General features: G+C 36.3%; 1 protein-coding gene across 3 annotated transcripts in view; it reads left to right on the top strand.

The window, feature by feature from the left end:
- ARL15 (ARF like GTPase 15) overlaps positions 1–22681 on the top strand; it is a 226262-nt gene that overhangs the window by 63347 nt on the left and 140234 nt on the right. For all 3 annotated transcript variants that reach the window (XM_074932223.1, XM_074932222.1, XM_074932224.1), the window contains 2 exons: positions 14734–14878; positions 17592–17651. In XM_074932223.1, the coding sequence (XP_074788324.1) occupies positions 14734–14878; positions 17592–17651 (205 nt within the window). The remainder of the gene's footprint in view (positions 1–14733; positions 14879–17591; positions 17652–22681) is intronic.

Here is a 22681-nt window from a genome sequence, read left to right as displayed (position 1 = left end):
AAGCAAATACCACATGTATAACATTGTCCTTCACTTGACATGTTAGTGATGCAGAGGAGTTAAGACTTCAGATTTTGTCTGAGCCACAAGGTAGTGTTAATTCTTGTTAAAATAAGTCATCCACAGTAAGCACTTAAGGGAAATACAAAGCTATTACAGCAAATGGCCTGCCAAAAGTCTTAAGTCATTTATGACAGTCTAATAATGTTAAATTCTTTGAACATGTGTAAAAATGGGGAAACCTGCAGATATAATTCCTGAAAATGTGGGCAGCACAGAATTGTATGAGAACACTGAGAAATGAGTTGCACTGCAAATTCACACAGTTCTTTATGTGCAGTTTGATTTAGTGGAGTGTTTAATTGTTGATGGAAGTTCAGCAATTCATCAAGCAAAGAATATTTTGTTACCCTTAATGAGCTTCTTTGTGGCACCTGCAAGGTAACTTTTTTTGTCACTGCTTTTATCTACTCAGCTACCACCAAATTATTTTTAACCAGAAAAATATGGGAAGGGCCTCACTATTCTAAAATTCTACATATGAGCTGCTTTTCTTCTCCAAATGAAACATACATGGTTGTGTAGTAGTGCAGTACCATACTGCTGCTCGCGTAGTCCATTTCAGTTTATTTTGACTGCAGCTGATCACACAGAATGACTTTTCTGATCTTTCTGAATCCACATAGCTTTAAAATTATAGCCTGAAGTCCAAGTCACATGCTTGATACAGTTCAGTTTTGCTAAAATGTCTATACTTTTACCCTGTTTTCTATGCTGGTAGGTTCACTAAGGAAATTCTTAATTTCTTGCTTCAGCATTATTTCAGCTGGAATCTGTGGTATATCAGGATGTCTCTGAAGGATTTTATTCTGTGTTTATCTGACACAGAAGAAAAATTTTTCTAGGAAATACCACTGAGTAGTATGGTTGATTGGAGTAGAAAATATGTTGCTATTAGGCTGGAATGTAAGGCTTAGCAGAAGAGAAAAGCAGTAAAGAGAGGAAGAATTATGATACTTTTGTCATTAAAATAATTCAGTGTGCCTGGAAGTCCAAGTAGATTTTAATGTTTTTACTGTGGACTTCATATGTACACTTAGTGCAAAAATATTTACCTGGTATCATGCTATTTAACACTGTTCTTTTTGCTGTCAGTATGATTTTTCTAATGTGAACATTTCCAAATCAATTCAATGTCTGTTGGAACTTTTATCTTCATCTTATTCATAGAAGATTATTTTTCCTAGGATTTTTATTGGGATAGGACTTAACTGTTTTTACCATTTAAGGCTTCATAATGTCCCCAGCTGAAAAATCTTCAAACATTTAGACTACAGTTTAATAGCACATTTTGATTCCTGGTTTTGGACAAGAGTCAAATATGAGACTTCTAAGCTCAGTTGTGTCCTCTTACAGTAAACTTTAAATTGCTCTAGTTTCCTTGTGCTAGATGGACATCACAATCATGTTCTTGTATTTTTTGTTGCCTTGAAGAAGAAAACTAGCACTGAAATTTGCATCTAGTCATTTTTTTAGACCACGTTGCTATGCTGAAGGACTCTTTTCTTTTGAACTGCATATAGTTTGAATCAGTCCCAAAACCAAATTCCAAGTCTGAACAAAATAATAAAAAAAAGCCATGCAGTTATTGCTTCTCTTTCGTGTATGGAACAGTCTTTGCTGCTTTACACAGAGTGCACTGTGGTTTGGATCACATTGTACTTCAGTGGTGTTTCACTAGCAGTAATACATTAATAACAACATAGTTTTTCCCCTTCCTGCTAGTTTTCTTAGGTCTTTTTTACAGCTCTTTGGCTGAATTTTACTGTTCAGGCTGACCTTATCCTCAACTGTGTGAGGTTAGCTAAAATAGGTTTAATGAAATTTGGTAGCTTGTTTCTATGAATAAAGTTAAAAAATAACCCAATTCACTGCTGGTTTGTCAGTTTAAAAAACTTAGGCAGTGGCACATTAGTTTTGGAAATCACAGTTTGCCTCATCATAACCAAAGGCCTTTCACTGTTGTTTAGGAAAATGCATTTAGATTTGTGAAATTGAGACAGCATATGTTCACTAGAATTTCATATGTTTTGCTTCATCTTGAACTGTCTGCCTGGGTATTCTGTTATTTTCCATTGAAATATCTTTGGGTTTAGAGAGTGCACTTAATTGCTTAAAAGATCTGAGGTATTTTAGTTTCCTGTGGTAAGGAACTTGGAAAATTCAACAGGAAAACAGTAGCTGTTAACAAATTTTCAGATGTGAGCAATGTTGTTGATAGTGGCAGGAGAATTTCTGCCTAACTAGATGAGGCCTGAGGAATGGTCAGGCTTACGCTTTTTTATATGTTGTTCCGTATTTTTCAGTTTGATTTCCTTGGCATTCTTCAGTTGAGGATAGTGACCTGACACAATTTGCAGGTGCTTTAGCTCCTCTCTTGCAGGAGACATAGGGAGACATGTCATGCTTTACATTGGACACCAGAAATTTTGGCTCTGGTCAGAGACTGTAATCAACATGTTTTTCTCATTTATATTTATAGGCTTTATAAACATCTTGTATGAAAAGGAGTAGAAAACATTCTTTTTACAATAACAACTTCAAATTCTAATTTTTCTGCTCTTGACCTGCAGAGGTGGAAATGACTGGAGACTTGGAGGATCTTCTCTTTTTAAATTCTTTTGGTTCAGTATCTGTCCAGAAAGTTGTCTCTACTTACTACTCGTACAAGTCCAAGAAGGTTGTATGTAGAGCTGATGCCCCACTACCAACTCTTATTCTGTTGGGCTGTGGGCTTTGGCTCAGTGTTTTTTCTTCATACTGCTCTGCAGAGGTAGTGTTTTGATTGATAGTAGTACACTGACACCTTCTAATTGTCTCTGCTCTACAAACCTACCAAGTCAAAGTTCATCTACGTGCATGATGATTCCACCTATGGTATGAGATATTGTGCAGCCAACTAGAAACCCAAGGTTTAATGTATCTGAATTTCATGAATGTTTATGATAAGATACTTGTTCTGAAATACTTTTTTTCTTCAATGTCTCTCTTTCCCTGCTTTTATAGATTGCCATTTCTTCCCGAGTAAGCATTGATCTCTTTAAGGCATAGTTTGTGTTTGCATTATTTGTAGCAATAAACTTGATAACATGAGTATAAGAATTTCTTGCAAGGATAATTTACATGTTTCTCCAAATAAAGATGACTATATTATTATTACTATGGAGTATTATTATTACTATGGAGGAAAGAAAAATAGTTCTGATGCTTTTTCAGTTACTGTGATCCTTATTTCACATGTTTTAATGCAGTTAGTTCTCTCTTAAATTCTACACTTTGTAATTTTATTACCAAATAATGTAATCAATCTGTGCTGCACTTAATCCTTGTATGAAATGGTATGATACAATCTGTGCCTTATTGTATCTTTTCACTGTTATAAATTGCTTTGGAGAAATACTTGTGAGCTGTGAATGCTTCCTCTTCAGTGAAAAATCTTTGTGGCATGAGAAGAACTGTGTGCATCTCTTCTCATACTCTATACATTCCTTGTGCTTCAATAATATGGATCTATATATGTAAGATAATAATATGTAAGTAATTGGCAGTTATAAAAATATGTTAAACAAAAAGGTTGAGTTAAAGCCAGTGTTCTGCTTTTACAACTAATCATGTCTTAGTTTCTAAGACAGCTATGATGCCTTTCTTAAACCTGTTTTTATTCATTGTCTCACTCTGAATTATGCCACTAGCTCCAGATTGCTTATGTTTTTCTGATAGACTCTCATCATTATGGCAATTCTCCCTGGTCCTCAGTGAAATTTTTCCTCTAGCAAGCAAAAGGGAGAGTTTCTCAGCTTGGCAAGATTTATGCTGATCTGGAATAAATGGTAATTTTTTTTTTTCCAGTAAGCAGCAGTAAGTCAGTTCTTACTGAGGTGTCTGCAGCGTCCTTAGAACAAGTATTCAATCTCTCACAGCTGTGCATTAAAGCAGGTGAGGGACTGTGCACTTCAGAGCTGTGCTCAGTTATCTGAGCAGCATGTTGAGTTTATTTCTGCTTGTCTTTATGGTTGTATTTCATCAACATGAAGTATGTTGTTAAGAAACAACCTGTTGCTTTTTTAACTTAAGAGAATTTTTATGGAACTATTGTGTAATAATTATCTGAAAAAACAGACACCCAGCACACTGTCAATGAAGGCAGTAGCATTGGGAAAGGGATGTCACTTGAAGGTTTCAGGCTGAGAGCTTTCACTCCCTTTAAAAGTGTGCGTTTGCTAGCGCTGCCTGCATGCTGCATCTACCCAAAGGAGAAGAATGTGAATCCCCTCAAAAGGTTTTTAGCAGCTCTTGGACTAGAAGTGGATTTTTCCCACCAAAAAAAAAATCAAAAATCTGGCATAGTTATACCTACCTGTGGTTTGAAGTACTTTAGTAGTTGAAATACTTTTGAAGTATTTTATGCCCCTTAACTGGTAAAAAGTAGTTGTAGTTTCACTAGGAGAAACTTGGTTTGGATTGTCTGCACTGCAGAGAGGTCATGCTGTAGTACTCATGAGTAGGCATAGCTGTATGGCAGGCTGCTTTGTGAGCAAGGCCACAATAATTTGTGTTTTCACAAGAAGTAAAGCTGGTTCTTACCAGCTCCCATTTTCCCCACCAAAAATTAAAATTCAGCTGTGGCTTTTCAAAGGCAGCTTAACCTCTAAGCATGTCCAGAATTTATCTACAAAGTATTTTTCACCTTTTCTCTTTTTATCCCCACACCTAACTCAAGTAGATGAATAGGTATCGATCAATTTATATTAAAAAAATTCTTGGTTTTGTGGGTGTTATGTGGGGTTTTGTGGTTTATTTTGTGTGGTTTTGTTGGCTTACTTTTTTTTTTAACAGTGCAAGCACTGGAAACAGCTTATATGTGTAGCTGACCCATTACTCTATTACTCTGAGAATCCCCATCTCAAATTGAGTTGTAGTAGAAGGCAGTAGAAGCAGAGCACCTGTTTGGTTTCTCTTTGAGACAGTTTAAAGGCTGTGTAGTACTTGACCTATGCATGCTCAGCATAAACCAAATTTGACAGTTCTGACTTTACAGTGCTAGATGAACAAAATAGCCAATAGGATCTTTATCAGCAAACAGACTAGTGACAGCTGAGAAAGTCAGTGGTAGATGTAGATACATAGCTGGAAAAAACCCCAACAAATTTGCAGCTGGAGAGAGAAGAAATGCAAAATGCCTGTATTGGAGCATAAGATGTTTTCAATGGCTGAAGTGCCTGTATTGGAGCATAAGATGTTTTCAATGGCTGAAGTTTCTCAAATCTAACTCATTAAGAGTTTGATTGAGACAAAACCAGTTTTACATTCAAAGAGGCTCAAACTGATTAACAATTGAAGAATTTTTAATGATACTTGAGATATGTATGCCTTCCTTTAATTGTGTATTTTGGATTAATGTTTTTGTGCAGATCAGTCTGTTGTTTCCTCCCATAGTAGTGATGTGCTGTGCTAGCCAAGTAAAGCTTTTAGGCTATGTAAGGCAGGAGGAGAAGAGGTTCCTGTATGTTCCTACATATTTCCTATTCCCTAGGTCTTTTGGTCAAAACAGATAGCCTCTTAGAGTTTCTCATTTTTGTAATTATAGCGTCCTGGGAAAGTAAAATGGAAAGGGCACGTAAGAGTGAAATCATCCATAGGGAGCCTCATGAATAAGCAATGCCTGTAGCCTGAAACTATATGATGCTTCAAATTCAACACTGGAGATTGATAACACCATGAACTGGTAATAGAGCACGCCCGTTAAATCTCCCATTTCTGTTTCTGCCAGTGCTGGTATAATTCTTACTCCATTTTCCAGTGTAGGAGAGCAGTCTAATCTTGAGTGTTCCAAGCAGAAGAATTATTTGGCCAGAAGATCTGTGCTGCCTGCAAAATCCAGTTATCCTTGTTCTTTTGTCGACCTTCTCCTCTTATCTAAATCCTCCCATTACTTCTTGTTAGACTGTGTGTACACTAGTAATGCTTTTCACTCGTATTTAAATGTTAACTGCATAGACTGTTTCTATTTTAGAAACTTCTTTTGCATCACTCTCTACTGTTATCTTCTTTCACTTGCTTTCTGATAGTTTAGAGCAACTAAACATTCACTGATTTGCTAACTTGGTTGGGTAATGCCTAAATTTGCTATGATGCGCTACTTCTACTGTATGAGCAAAGAGAGAATTATTAGCTGGGACCCCTGAGCAGGCGGGTTTAAAAGTGACAGTTAAAACTGTACTTTCCTTTTAATGTACTGTCACACTATCATAATTTTGTTTAATTTTACTCTGTGGTATTTTGCAAAATAATTCTAAAACTCTTTTAGGTTTTTCCTTTGTCAGTGGGTCCTTCTGTTTTGGTTTTTTGTACATCTTTTCTTACTTTGGCAGATACCCAGAAATACTTGTGAAATACTTTGGTTTTACTAATCTGTTTGTACTAATTGCTTTGTACTTACTATTCTACCTCAGCTATGAACATGCTCAATAAGACTGGACTTTATAGAAAATAGTCTGGTCTGCTGTTCTTAAGAGATTTCTCCTATTTCTCTCAGCTCTCATCAGATAATGGTAAAAGTTGGTTTGAAATCTTTCTTAAGAACAAGACATATCCTGGGGCTTAAATCTCAGAGGAAACATTTTGCCTTAAGTAAACATTAGAAATTTCTGCCTTTTCCCATAAAACACACTTGGAGTTTCTTTAGGTTTCTTTGCTTTTGATACTCGGAGACATGCATACGGCCCAGAAGCTATTTTCTTTTAGTTATGATTATGAAGCTGCCCAGCAACTCTGAAAGTATGGGCTAAAGTTGGGTGGAAAAAGTTCTCTGGCATTTGTTTCTGTAATGTTACTGATACAGGGGATGGAAGAATTCAAATCTTCTTACTTTTCTCAGGGATGTGTTAACTGGTATCACCTGAATCCCCCTTGAGATCTTCAGGCTATCAGTGCATGAGGGAACACTTGTTTGTTGTACTTGGCCATTCCTTGTACTTTTTTCAACTATTTTTCAGAATAATGTGTTTATTTTATCTGAAAACTTAAAAGACACTTTTTGCTACGTAATCTATTGTAACTTTCAAAAATCTCACTTCATACTTGATGATGGGTTTTACTCTTCTAGTGTACTTTGAATTTGCCTAGCAGTTTTGGAGTAGGACAACAGCAGTAGCTTTTCTTTTTAATCTATGAAATACAATGCAAGTCTTCATTTACCTTCCTCTTCATCTAGTGTACATCTGGATTTCTGTTTGTACCTGAAGTATTTCTGTAATTTTGTCCGTTGAGGTTATTTGACCCATTTGGGCATATCACTATACTGTTTCCATAAATCCTCTTTTTAATATTTTTATAGAATTAATACTGTGTGTGCTGTCTATATCAAATATGGATGTCCAGGGTCTTGTGTACCAAATAGTTATAAGGGAGAAGAAAGAAACAAAGTGTGCTGTTGCATTTAGGTGACATGTAGTCAGCTTTGATTAGAAAAATCAAAGAACACTAAGTGGTCTTTTTGCTTGTTTCTGGTTTTGTGATCCCATGTGAGCTTATAGAATACAAGTAATTACTCATGCTATGCTGAACAAAAGGAAAGTGTTCAAATCTTGTAACATATAATGGAAAAGCCTTTTATTATTCGGCTCAGAAACTGTAAAGGAATAACTTTTAGCAAGCCTGAAAGCTCTAAGCTTGCTTTTTTTTTTTTTTTGGGGGGGGGGGGGGGATATTTTTTTTTAAAAATCTATATATATCTTTAAACCTTACTAGAAATCAGAAGTGGCAGGAGGTACTACATCCTTAACTTCTGCACATTTCAGTGGTGTTGCTACTGCCTTGTTGCTGGTATTTTCAGTGATTCTTCAGGCTTTATTAGTATGGTTGTGTTTCCTTAGAATGTGAAACAAACCGCAAAGACATTAGTTTTGTCTTTTTTGTTGCCTTTGTCTCTTGCTGTTAAATGTGAATGGACTGATGAGTTGAAAGAGATGAGTTACTCTTGTGCAGCAAAACAAATGGAAAGCAAACTGTCAGAGAGGAAACAACTTGAGCAATAATTCTACACTTAGCCTAGAAAGTGTACAACAGCCCTCTTGGAGCTTGATTGCAGAGCTTCACTGCAGTGAAGAGAGTGGTTGTTTTCTCATGTTCAGAGTAGAACTTGTGCATATGTCTAACAGTTTTGCTGAGTCAGCATTGGTTTATCATAGCCATGTGCTATTCTATTTTATGTAGGCTTTTAAATCATAGTACTGCACTGAATATCTGAGCATATCCAGAACTTGATACTGTTTTTCTTCATGTTTCTTCAAGTACAGTCCGAATGGATCAGAGAGTCATAATTTGGTTTTGCTCTTCTTTTATTTATCAGGAGCATGCAAGAGATTAAGGTCAAAGAGTCTCGTTTTCCATTTTGGACATGAGGTTTTGTGATTTGTTTTGGCTGATAGTAGGGAAAGGACTTCTGTTGCCTTAGACTTGCTTCCAGGGAAGTTATGTTTTTGACTGCATTTATTGAATTTTTGTGGTTCCTAAAACTCTAAACTTCTGGGTAAAGCCTTCACCCCAGAGCAGTCCCTCTGAAACCAGACAAAACAAATGAGCTCCTGCCTTCTGCCCAATTGCTATACAAAGATACTGTCCTTCACCTTGTGCAATGTGGCAGCCAGCAGCTTGACCATCAAAAACTGAGTTGAAAACTTTATTTAATCCTTGAGATAGTGAAGACTTTATTTTCTTGAGAAGTCCAAAAGTTGATCTGGATTTTGGACAGGATCCAACCCACTGTGATTGTATTATCATCACTCAAAGGAGGAATGCAGCATGACCATGAAGTCTTTTGAAGTGATATGCTCTGAACAGCAGTGTCGTATCTGGCTTGTCAGAAGTCAGCCAGTTCTTTTTTCTTGACCTTACTTCCTCCAAGCCTCCTCCACTAGTAGGGGATTTGTCAAGTATGTTGAAGAATGGTTAGGCCTGTGTCTTATGTCTTGTTCAGCTGGTGACTGCACAGGGATTTCGAAAGTCATTTGAGTTGCAATTGCTCTTTTTGAGACTCCAGAAGCATGGCTCCTCTGAAATACGAAGAAGTTTTTGGCAGGGGTTATTGAATAATTTCAACCAGTGAATACAAATATATTTCTTTTCTTAGTGGTCAGAAGGGAGAATTTGAGATTCCTGCTCTAAACCATATGTTGCTATTTCCTTAAGGTTAGACTTCACCAGGACTCTGCTCTGTAAAACTGCCTCACTTAATTGAGAATTTGTTTTCCTCTGTCCCATTTTATATTCCTTTGTCTTCAGTGCCATATACTTGTCAGTCTTCCTGCAGCACAGGCTGCTAAAAAATTGAAGATGTGTGGACACATGTAGATCAAGAGTGCTTTTGGGTTCAATCAGTGGGCTGAGCATGCACTCATGGAGATTAAACAGGTTAAAGGAGTACTTTGTCCTGCGGAGGGAGTGGTGCAGTAAGGTTAGCAATTCTTGAGTTGGGGTCCCTTTACTGGAGTTTGGATCATTAGTCTGTATTGGGACAGTGGAGCTTGAGTATAGCATTCACTGTTTAATGAGGTTTTGGGCTGTCAGAAAAGGTGACTAGTCATGATTTTAGTGTTTTCACCTGTGTGGAACATCACTTCGGGATAGCAGTGGCTATGTGAGTATTCATTCATCTCTGTTGGTAGCCACAAAATGAACAGCAATCTCTTAGGTTTTGTCTCTGTATTACTATTGTCATATCGACTAAGATGAATTTTATCATATGATGTTTTGAAAACAAGAAAGCAGTGTCATTGGTTGTGGGCCTTAAAATTGGTAGTTTTTTCTTCTTCCTCCCTTTTTTTGTAAAACCACTTGTGCAACAGTATGGAAACTGAAGAGTCAGCAGCCTTAGCTCATAGGTCCTGTTGTACCAGTTTAACATTAAGCTATTCATACAGAAAAAATTCAGTGTTTTTTATATATATCCCTTTCCTCCCTCTCTCCTAATTGTGTATAATTTAATTCAGCTACCGTGAGTATTTTATTATTTGCATTCAGTTATTCCAATGTTGTCCGCAGTTGTTTCCTATCCTTAGTATTATAAGTGCATTGTTTTCCCCCCTGTCTTTCACATTATCTTGTCAAGGTTTGAGATTTCTTTGTGTTTGTGTGATCTTGTACAACATCAGAGCTGTAGAGCCTGCTGTGTGTAAATCTGACGGTTTTTTAATAATCTCATTGAGGTTTCATCAGCAGCTTCAGATGATTAACTAGCCTTCTGGATATAAATGTGTGCTGGGTGCTAGAAGTCTGTTCAGATCATTCAATTGAAAAATAAAATGTGAAGGGAGACCATATCCATAAGTGTAAGCAGGAGGGGGAGGGAAGCAGAGCAGAGTTATGGTTGAGCTTTAAGCCTTAATTCTGGATTTCAAGAGCTCTGAATGCTTGGTTTGTTAGCATTAATATTGTACTAACTTAGGGTATTTTTGCATGAGAGTGTGTGTTCAACTAAGCATGAAATCCCTTCCTTCTGTTTGTCCCTATTAAATAGTGGCAATAAAAGAAATAGACAGGAGATGGGTCCAGAACAAAGCAGAAATAATGGAGTATTTCACCCCAAGAAAGGAGAGTGAAATGAGAAGTACAGTGAGTAGGCAAAGACAGACTCTGTGGCCAGAGGCAGTGTAATGTGTTGGAGAGAGTAGTAATTCAGGGATATTTGCTGTCCAAAGGTTCAATCTGTGATCTCTGAGTGGCACGTATCAGAATTGTTGGCCATACCAGCTATAGACAAAATATTTAATGCTTTTACCAGAAGAAATCTCTGTAGGGCTTTAAAGGGACACTGTCTAGGGCTGTCAGCTCAGATCCTGATCTACCTAAAACTGGGATCATCTGGTTGGGATAGAAATCTCTAAGCAGGAGTAGGACTGGCTAATTTCTTCCATTACATAATCATATACATATGATTCCATTCATTCCATATATTAAATAGTCATGTATATGATTATGTGTGCATGTGCAACATGCATGCCCACATGTAAATAAAATGAAAGTATCAGTGGTGCTGAATATTGCAGTTTTCTGCAGACCGCAGCACCTAATTACTCCTAATCTTCTAGATAAATAAATCGTTTTTTTTCCCAAACTGGCTAAATGCATCCATTTTTTCAAGTTACTGTATTAATTTATTTTCAGTACTTTAAAGTCTGCTTGTTCATTAAAAGAAATAATAAATTAACTCTTGACTCTCCCCATGCAATGTCTCTATAAAGAGTTTTCAGTGTGATGTTCTTAAAAATAATGAAAACTGACATGTTGTTTGACATGTCTCTCCCTTTAAAGCCAATAAGGTCTTAACCTGATAGGATGAAAGGACTCCAAAATATGTTCCTTTTTTGTTTCTAGCAGTGCGGCTGAGATGCATGACCATAGCCTGCACAACATTTCAGTGACTATGCCAGGTAGCTCTGCTTGACCCAATATTTGCAGTAATCAAATATTTTCTTCCTGTCCTCTCCAGCACTCCCTCCAAGTGGCCTCATTTAGGTTTGGAGTTTGTTTTATAATGCTTAAAAGGCAGCCTTTTATTGGACAGTCACTCATCAAGCAAATCAGGTTTGTGAAATCAGAGACTTCCGTGTCCATATCTGACAAATGTTTCAAGACCATTCAGGCTGTTATTTCAAGTTTCTCTTATGCCCTTTGGGTTGCCCAAATGGAGTGGAAAGTATGCTGGTTTTGGAAAGGACTGAGTGCTAGTTGTGAATTGAACAGCTCTCAATGTTTTTGATAGATTTGTATTTTGGATATCAGGAGATTCAGATGCTAATAAACATTTCTTCCAATTCTGTGCATTTCAGACTGCACAGTAATACATGACAAGATCAAAACTAGTGGTGTAGCTCTAGTCCATGCTTTATAAAATATTTCAGGACACTTTTCCCATCCATAATCAAAAGCAGAATATAAGATGTAATTTTATTTGCATGGTCAGTGACCTCTGAATTTTCTACTCTCCACAGGTCTTGTGTGGCTACTAGATGCAGCTGCCAAAGTTGTGACAATAAAGGTTTAGTCTCTATAATTGATGCTTAAATAGTCTTTACTTTGTTAGGGGCCAAGGAACTTTTAAGCTGCTGAGAGAACAGGAAGGCAGTGATACTTCCAATGGAAGGGATGTTCACTGAACTAGAGCAAGGAGGATTGCAAAACAAGTTCATAAAATTTAAATACATTATTCCTAGTATCCCGTAAAAGGTGCTGTAGAATTTCTCATATCATCCGGTGGTAAGTGCTATACACATCAGCTTTTTGAAGCTAGAATATTTAAAGTCTCTTTTCATTCCAACCAAACAAAAATGTCTACTGCAGGAAATTAGCCTTGCAAAAGGACAAAGTCACGAATATAACAAAGATAGGGGAATCATATCAAATAAAGTGTGAGTGTGGTCTGGAGGGAGTAATTTCCCTGTCTTCTTGGGTTCTCCTGTATCTCAGGAACTTTCATACCTAACTGTGCTTACTGGTGAAGGATGGGTGAGTGGATGGCAGGGCTATGTATGCTGCTTTGGACATGCAATTTGACCCGGATTTTTGATCATACGTTTCATCAACAGCATGTAAAGATTCTCTGGAGTAAGTTAGACTTAAGGAATCTGCACCAAAGAGATACTGAACTTCACAAAACCAGACTGCAGAGCCCCTCTGTCACCCACAGAGCCTCCATATGTGTTCTACAAAGAGCAATAATTATCTTTGACAGAACTGCAGGTTATTAAGTTCTTAAGTCAGGGCCATGACAGTTGTGTCTGGTTGCATAACAACTGACTTGCTGTCTGGACAGAGAGCAGCACAGACTTCATCAACTCATCTATTCCTCTATTTTTTTTAATACAACATCAAGAAGGTGTTGCAAAGATGTTGTGTTAATGGGGACAAATTGAATTCTTTTTAAAGACTGGCTGCAAAGGGCCTGAAACACAGCCTCAGGAGCTCTGGAAAGCTTTGAAGAATTTTATGTGGCCTTCAGCCTGATATCCATTAAGTGGAAACTCTGTTTGAATGAGCTTATGTTGTGCAATGAACTCAGTTGGCCTTTCTCACTTAAGTACCAGTGTAGAATATTTGCTGTGGCTTTGTAGAATCTGTGAGATAAGTATAAACTGACATCAGTGAATAAAGATAGAAGGCACATTTACTCTATTTAGCTATGGACACACATATAAGGGCAAACCTTTTTGAAAAAATATTTCTGGAATCAAATTTTAATAGAGGCAAAACATTTATTTTTAAAATCTGTTGCCTTTGTTCAGTCTAACTACTACTGTAAATGTTTTTACTCCTAAAATACTTCCTTTCGTATTTTTAAAAGGTGTTGAAGGAATTTTGTAACTTTCCCTGAACTTATCTTTTGCTTCTTTAAACCAGTGCAGACTGTTTTGGCAGCATGTATAATAACTTACCATCTATATGGAAAGAATCCAATAAAAGTTCTGCATTCAGTGAGCTGTCTTTTTATAATCACGTTCTCTTTGGATGACTTGCTTACAGAGCCAGACCTCACTATTTGCAACAGTGCCTTACTGACATCTGTTCAGTTTCTCGGCTCTTCTAGCAGTGCTCAGTAAGAGATCCTGGGTAGTTGTGTAGACGAAGTAGGTTAAGGTTGTAAAGACTGGATTTTTCTACCTAATGTGGTGATTAGCTTGTGATTAAGATAGAAAAAAAAGAGCTGGGACTATGTAAAGACAGAATGTGTGAGAGAGGAGTGATTGCACAAACATGTTTTCCCTTCCTTGTTATAGCAAATGCATTCCTCTGATATGAAGGTGGCAGACATTGGGGGGAAAAGTATATATATTGGGGTGGTGGAGACCTATCTTGGACTATAGTGGGTAATGATACCCTATACCTTAAATACAAACTTCCTAGCTTTCCAAGAATAATATGCTTTTAGATTTTTACATAAAACTTTTCCATATTAAATATAAAGAAAGGTCTGATGAACCTTACTAAAGGCTTAAGGACCTTTTGGATGAGCTTGGCCTACTTTGGCAATACTGTTTAAGAGACGTGAGAATATAACTCCAGATTTCATGCGAGAGATTTTTATTCTTTATACTGTCATTAATTTATACTGTTCCAGAAAAAGTGAGGAGTCTGTGTGTTTTTGACTAGAGCCATGTCCAGCAAAATTTATTTCTTCACAAGCTGTACTCTTTAACAGCTGATATTGTAAGGTAAAACACATGACAAAGGAAGCCAAGGAAAGACATCAGTGGAACAAAGTTCTCTGATTCTTTCCTGTAACAACAGGCGGAGCCTGGCCAGCAGCTGCTCATGAATTGCTTTGATGTTCACACCAGGTATTGCATGAAAGTAGCAGAGGAAGCAAACTCATGCATATATAACTGCATTATGCCATTCAGGAAATGGATGTCACTTTCCTCAATCCAGCTCCATGAGGTTTAGGTGAAAAGCTAACAGGTATATTTATGATTTCATATAAGGCTGTTCTAGATTTTAGTTGAGGTGGTGTCAGTCTATTATTGTGGATTTTGTCAAAGCAGTAAGTTGAAATAATAATTTTCTTTTCTCCAATGCCTTTAAATTTAGAAGCCTGGGGTTTTTTAAACCTTGGGGAATAAACATTTGCAAAAAAATGTAACTTCTTTTTGTTTTGTTTATTTTTCCCTACCCTGGCAGTGTTTTAGAGCACTCTGCTGCAAGGGACCACCACCACCACGACCTGAATATGACTTGGTTTGCATAGGCCTCACTGGTTCTGGCAAGACAAGTCTTCTGTCACAGCTTTGCAGTGAAAGCCCGGAGAACATAGTGTCTACCACAGGTAGGATGATGCCTTTATTCCACGGTGTGCTGTAGTTGCCCAAAGGTAACTTTTGAGTTTGAAATGCATTTAGCAAAGGTGGTAGAGAACTTCAGCTAAGTTATCTTGCTTTTGAAAGTACCTAATGGATTGTTTTGAGGCTGCCACTACTTACTCTTTCAGTGTTTGGTCATACATTGGGGAATATCCATACCATGAAAACATACAGTTTGGAATGTGTTTGAAGTCAAATTGTGGTGTAATGAAGGAGAACTGTTGGAAACATACAGTAGCAGTGTAGCACAGACACACATTAAAAGGTTTCTTTCTTCTTTTTTTACTTCTGTTTTTTAAGCAGTTGTTATATGGACAGGAAAGAGGAGAATGTTTTAAAATAGAATGATGCTCTGAAAGTCAAGTTGGGATTTATTTCATCTCATGCATGGTCAGTGCTATCTTGTGGTATAAGCTAGCAACCAAAAGAATAAATGTAGCAGAAATGTTTACTTCTGGTGATCGTCCTTTCTTTTTAGATCAGCAAAAGGACTTGATTATGTAGTAAGGGCAGACTGAGATCAGAGAATCAGTTTACATAAAGTTTCAGTGGCATGGAGAAGATACATAGAAACAGTAACAAAAAGCACCGCTAAAACGTATCTTAGGTCCAAAAAGTTTGGATATGCATGCTGATGTAGATAAAGCAGAATGCCTAATACAGAAAAGCGTATTTTGATTTAAAAAACAACAACAACAACAAACCAAACAAAAAGCTCCCAACAAAACAGCCCCAGAAAAAAACCAGAAACAAACATGGAGTGAAAAAAAAGGAATACCTGGCTGCAAAGTTCAGAAAGAGGACAGATTAGATCATAGAGATGGAAGAAATCTGGTTCTGTGGCCGCAGTGAATTACTGAGGTCGATTTGCTGAGGGAACAGATAGTGGTATATGAGTAACTTGTGTTTATAGTTACATGGCTTTATATTGTAGCTATGGTTCATGGGCTTGAATTTTATGATTGTCCCTTAGCAACCCTAACTGGTCTTCAGTGTATCTTTGTTTAAATTACAAGAGCACAAAGTTATTTAATACAACTGCAAGTAAACAAAGTAAAACAGGTACAAGAAAATACCGGGTTTTTTTCTGCTATGAATAATTAACCCATTGCCCTCACAGTGGTGTTACTGGGAATATTAAAGAGATGTGACACTTCATTACGTGGAGAAGGTGTCAGTGCATAACTCAAAAAGTTAGATGGAAATTGTAGAGTAGTTCAGCCTTTTTTTCTTTTTTTCCCCTCTTCTGAGTTTTATCTTTAGAGTTCACCTGGAATTAGTGCAAATTATGCTTTAACACTTTAGACCCTGAAAGAAATAGCAATGTAAATAGCAGTATAGATCTATCAAAGGAAATAATGGAAATATGATTAATTTAAAAATTTCTTAACATTTTTGTAGATAGTTGCAACAAAATACCATTACTTAGTTAGGCAACCTGAGGAATGAAAATGGACTCTGGAGAAAACTAGGCAGCATTGAAACCAAAATGGTGCATATCTAGGCTATTCAGCTTGTAACATATCTACCCATATGTACCATATTTTGCTATGTCAGAAAATATTGTTGAGAATCCAGGAATGCAACTTCTCCACTCAGTTTTCAAAGTATAACCTCTATTTTTCCTTTTCTCATCAACACCACTCAGGTCCATTTAGTTTTTCCTCCTTTCTAGGAAGAGTTTAGGATTTGTTTTAAGACAAAACCAGAAATATTTCATAATTATTCCTTTCAGATTTTCTTGCACTTTCCTCTACTGCATTTAGCATTGACCATGACTGGGGTACTGGAATATCTTATTGTTCTGATCAGGGATAAAAAATATCTTGTTTCTGTTAAATGATAGCTATTAAACTTGGAGTGAAACACATTTTTTTCAAACTTCTTCACTCAGTTCACAGGTACGTAATCATGTTGAAACTGCTTGTGCTAGATGGAAATAAATCTAATGCCTATCTGGACACTGTGCTGAAAGGGCAGACATAATTTTTCCGATATAAAGTATTATATATGCTTATACATGCTTATGTACTAAACGTGTAGAATTTAGTATATAGTATACTGATATATTGCTGGGAGTCTTTCAGATTCCCTTTCTTTTGGCTTTTTGAATTTTCAATCAAGGGAAAATGTAGCACTTTTAAAGTTTTTTTTAATTTTTAGCATATAACAGGCTAGTAGAGAATATTCATAGATGCTTCTAGTGTGCTTGTAATCATTTTAATGCATACCACTTAGGTCTGTAAAGGATCAATCTGTTAATAACATTTATAGACAGGATTAATACTCTAGGCATAGCCAAAACCTGTAAAAATTGCAGAAGCATCACTTCAAATTATGGTAGCCTAAATTCTAAACTTTAGTTATAGATGCATTAAAAAATTAATTTATAAAAGTATATTCTATACTAGCTCTTCAGTAAATGGTAGATGACCTGGACGAAGTTTTGTGCTGGATTTTATGTGTGCCAGCCATTCAGTAGTACCATTGCAAATTTCATTGCTCATACTGATTTATTTCCCCTCAACTGATATTTTTGAACACCATCTCAAAACAGAATTTCACATGCAAAATCCTGGTTTTTGATGAAGAAAGTAGTGTTTTCTGAATGTATGCAATTGATTTAAAATGGCCTTTTAAAACAAATAACTTACTAATACTCTTTATTTCTATTCTTAGGTTTTAGTATAAAAGCGGTGCCATTCCAGAATGCCATCTTGAACGTAAAAGAACTTGGAGGTATAGCATTTATTTATTTGATTATACAAACATGCAGTACCTAAGTCTCATCACACCAAACTGTTAGTTGTTTTAAATTTAAAAATGATAAACCAGTGGGGCTGGAATTTAAAACCTGTGTTTCACCACAACAGATAAAGTTGAGAAAAATTGTACAAATGCTGACTACAAAGAACAAAAAGTAAAAAGCAGGAGGAGCAGAATGTGAAAAAGTGTGGTTTATTTCCTTAATGTAATTTCTTTGATTGCAGTGATTAAGTTATACAGAAATACAAACTGGACTGTAATTGTATTATGGCTTATGTGGCAACTCAAAGAAATGTGTTGTCTGTGTTTATTGTACATATAAGCTTTTACTTATGAGCACTGGCTCAGATAACTCTGTGAACATTTGGCAAAACCAATATATTTGCTGCACCACTGAAAGTGTTGTAAAGGCAGCCAACTTCCAGTTAGTTATATTCTTCGAGATCTATTCTCCTGTTGGATTTGTTGGGTTTTGGAGAGATCGTTATTTTGTGGTTGTGTTTTTTTAATTGTCTGTATACAGGTAAGCTATTTGGCTGCCAAATTCTGACCCTGAGTCTTAAGTAATCAAGAGGTAGCTCTGTTAAAAGGAAGAAAACACTCTTCAAGTAGGAGTCCTTGTGGAGTCTTAATTTCATCTAATGTTCTTCTAATTAAAAAAAAATGTGGATATTCTTTGTATTCTAGAATTTCTGTGGATCTTCTTTATTAACTATGTAAAGATAGTAGAATGAATCTTGAGGAAGTTCATTAGATTTTCAGTGGGGTTGAAAACTCTTAAATGCTCCGGGGTAGAAGTTAACTTGGTTCTTGAAGGAAGTTTCATGAGATGAAATCAAGTTTCATGACGGTTGTCTTATCTGAAACTGTTTCAAGAAGGCTTTGAGATAAGAACATATTAAAAGGATAGCATTTGTTCTTTACTACCATTGATCCATGGATTTAAACACACATGTTCTTGTTTGACCATGTATTCTGTAAAAGAAGCAGAAGTTTTCTTTGATAAAGGGACCACTTTGTTGGGTCTGCTTGAGTGTGTTATCTGCATAATGTGCACTTAGGTCACTTTTTTTTTTTTTTAAATAAGGTGAATCATTTGCAGCCCAGTTTATACTTCTGCTGCAGTTTTTTGCATCAAGAACTGAGTCTGAGTATTCTATAGTAGATCCTCGTTGAAGTCTCTTCCTTAACCATTTCTTAGCATACAACTTCTATGCAGGTATGCGTGCTATGAGAAACCTTAACTCAGTGGAGTGCTTTGATGTCTCATGACAGGATGTCCTGAAGTAATCCAGAATATTTGATTTGGTTCTTTCACCCATTTATCTCTTCCCAAAGACAGAAGGATTGTCAGAATATTTTTACTCCACGTCTTTCTTTTGTTTCCCTTTAACTGTGGGTGTTTACATGTCTGTACTTAGAAATGGTATAATCTGTTTTTTTCTATGAGATATTGGAAAAAAATACTAGTTCTGATAGCCTTTCAGTGCCTAGATAAGGGACCTAAGGCAAGATTCCAAAAGTTTGTTTTTCTTCCAAAAGTTGGTCATCAATGTTTAATCTCCTAGTTGAGTGTTAGTCTAGTGTTTCTGTTTTATGAAGGTAGAACTTGAGCTTTCTGGAGTATGCATGGTTTCTCTCTTGCTGTTGTATGAAAATAAAGCACTTTACATATTTAATTACAGCTAAATTTTACTTTGGAATTTCTGCTTCTGGTGTTGAAGAGAAGACTAAGTTTTTGTTCTTATTCTTGTTGTTTGCCTTCAGTTGTTACAGTACTGAAATCCAAGTTCTCTTTACTATAGTATGGATGTGTTGTCCAGATTTGTGATCTTGGAAACTTGGACTAATGTAGAAAGGTATCTATTTTTAACAATCGCTGTTGTTGCATTTTATTCAAAGGGTGAAGCTCTATATAGTTCTAATTTTTGATACTCGGTTTTAAAATTGTCTTTTAGGTTTAGGTAACTGAAAGCTTTATATATCTCCTTACAACAATGTATTAACAGCCGATATTTGAAAAATTTACAGCAGAAAGCTGCTTAAAGTTCTTCTATAAAGCAGTTATGTGAAACAGATCTTGATGACATAGTATCCTTTTGTTTCATTGAAGCAGTATCCTTCCTTCAGATCGAAGATGGTGCTAGTTTTTATTGTGCTAGTTGCTTCCTGAATCTGCTAATGAAGCCAGATTTTATTTCTTTGTTTCTGTAGGGATTGTAAATTTTCACGCAAAGTGTGATGAAAACAGTGTCTCTTCTTTTGTCTCTTTCTGGTCTGATTAGCTTTAGCATTAGGGACATGGAGCAAAGTTTGCTGCTCTTTTTGCAGAAATTTTTCTTTGAAGTACATGATACTGAATTTTTTTTAAAAAATCCTATTTCTGATTTTTTTTAATGTGTTTGTTTCCTAAGGTAGAGTGTCTTTCTACCAGAAAATAAGGATTTTATCTGATTTCATAAATGTTTTGTTTAAAAACACTAATTTGATCCCAAATAAGTAAGAATATATATAGCTTTCAAATCAAGGATACACCTGCTTGAATTACTTTTAAAGGAAGTCTTGCATTATTTACTGATCAAATTGAACTGCCCTTTCTCTAAGTTTCTGTTTTGATATACCAATAATCCCTTCCTGCTCCCTCAAAAATTAAAAAAAAAAATAACATTTTCTTTCAACAAATCTAGTCCATAAAATAATCTGTGTGATTTAGATTAATGTGGAGACGTGCTGTGCCATAGTCCATGTTCTTTCAAAATGTATTCTTACCAGGATAACTGGAAATATCTCTCTATATTATGCAACTCAGCTGAGTAATGGTAGAGAAAGAAATGGATTTAATGATTTCCTGTTACAGTTCAGCAACCTCTGCTGGGAACTGAGGATGAAATTGTGTACAATGAACATAAAGGAGAATGGGGAAAGACTGGAAAAATAAGGCAGGTGATAACATTTGTTGTTCGAAAGGTTCTAACAGTGTTTTGCCGAAAGAAGTTTGGGATGCTCAATGCTAAGGTTTATTCTCAAGACAGAAAATGAAGGTGCAAAGGCAATAGGAAGCTTTTTATTTGGTTCTAAAAATTCCAGCCTAGAGACACAGTGCCTGAAACAACCATTTATTCAATGTGTTTATTCAGTCATTTGCTGTCAAAACAGAATGTGTGTCTGTTGTGATGTAGATACTTATTCAGGCCTAAATCAAGATTTTAGGTCCATTCTGGAGATTAACTAATAATTTAGAGTTGGTTTTTAGAATGTGTTTTATTTTATAATTTAGTTTGCTATCTTGTAAGTGCAGGCTTAGAAACTACTGGTGAGATGCCAAGTACTGAACCTGGTCAAATTTAAAAGAATGTTTCTGGATGTGCTCCTTTTCTTTTTACCAAGTTTAAAAATACTAATAACCCAATACAGGGTTTACTAACATTCTCTGTATTATGTACTAAAATATATTGTTATATGTTTGTGTTACATTTTTGTAATCCACCCAAAGGCCTTTTTCACAAGCATGACAATCAACATGTTGTATAGTGATCTTTGGAACATCATTTAAGACAAATGTTAATAGTTTAGCAAGGGTGGGGTGGTTAGTATCAGGGATGCTGAAGTCTCCAGTCAGTTGAGCATGCCCAGGAAAAGAGAAATGAGAACTGTCCTCCCCACTGCTGTTCCTTTGTAAGCTTCATGACCAAAGTCGTAAATTCACATTCTTAGGCCAGCTAAATTAATTGTCTAGGTGAGAGCTTGAGAACAAATAACTTTAAATAGGATTGGTTAAACAAAGCATGCAAATTTTGTCTTAATTTGGAAGTAAAGAGTGCAGAAGAGAGAGTAGGAGGGGGAGTCACACTGTCATGTAATCATGCAATCCAAGTTGAATGGAAAATATGAAACGCTGGAGAAGACAGCAACATTTGTCAGGTAGTATCTGCCTTGTGAAAAAATGAGAGAGGAGAGAGAAAATATCATTGAGCTATTAAATAATTTACAATTTAAATAGTTACGGGAAGCCACTTTCCTCCTTTGCTCTGTGGAGGTAGAGGGGAGTACTGAACACCCTTCTAGCAACATAGCCTGGCAGAGCAGCTAAATTTTATTTCATCTAGTTAGTCATCAGAAAACCAATCCCACAAGTAAATGCCAGCCTAAGTCATCTTCACAGGGACAAACTAACACAAAGCAATAAAATCTCCGTACTGTATTTGACTAAAAGGCAGCTGACACCTCTACAAAATCTGGTTGTGGAGTACATGCAATGCCATCTGCGACATAGCTGCGTCTAACAGTTTACAGAACGTCTTAGCAGATGAAATTTTTAGATGACCCTGATGAGCTGTCCAAGCTGTGAGTCGCACAGAGACATTCGGCTTCTGAAAGCATTAAAGTTAGATCTGTTTGCTATCAATCATACTCAGCCTGCTGTTCAAATGATGCCTAAGCCCAGGCTCTGTCACATAGTTTTTTAATTTCATTTCATAGATAAGAGAGATCATTTACACTTGCTTACGGGTCTTGTTAACATGAGTCCTGAGGAAGCTCCAGTAAGGATTCAGCATAGCGATCTTTCCACAGTTCTTTGGAGATTCTGTTACTATTCTACAATTAGCTTTTTCAGTGTTAATAGACAACCTGCTGCCTGTCCTATGCAGAACAAGTAGGAACCATGCAAGTAGTGCCTATTAAAGCTATGTACAATATGATAGTCAAACCGCAAAATTTCCTAGTTACATATTTCGTGGGGTGGGAAGCTGTTTGTTCTTTTTTATGGGATGTTTTGTGGAGAGAAAAGTGGAAGGCTTTTTGCTAAAAAGCCGCTGTCTCCTGTTGGACTTGCAACTCCATTTCTTCAGGCTGAATCAAAGGGTAGAGTATAGCAACCTAGTTTAACATGAGAAATGATACCTACATTTTATGAACTCCTTCGGAAACAAGCAGAAAAAAAGTTTTTATTTTTGATTCTAGACAGAAAAGGCCTTGATCCTTTCAAAGGCTAAAGCAGATTG

Source organism: Athene noctua, chromosome Z, assembly GCF_965140245.1.
Source record: "Athene noctua chromosome Z, bAthNoc1.hap1.1, whole genome shotgun sequence".
NCBI lineage: Eukaryota > Metazoa > Chordata > Aves > Strigiformes > Strigidae > Athene > Athene noctua.
The sequence above is the reverse complement of the archived record's forward strand: the minus strand, read 5'-3'. Positions and strand labels throughout refer to the sequence as shown.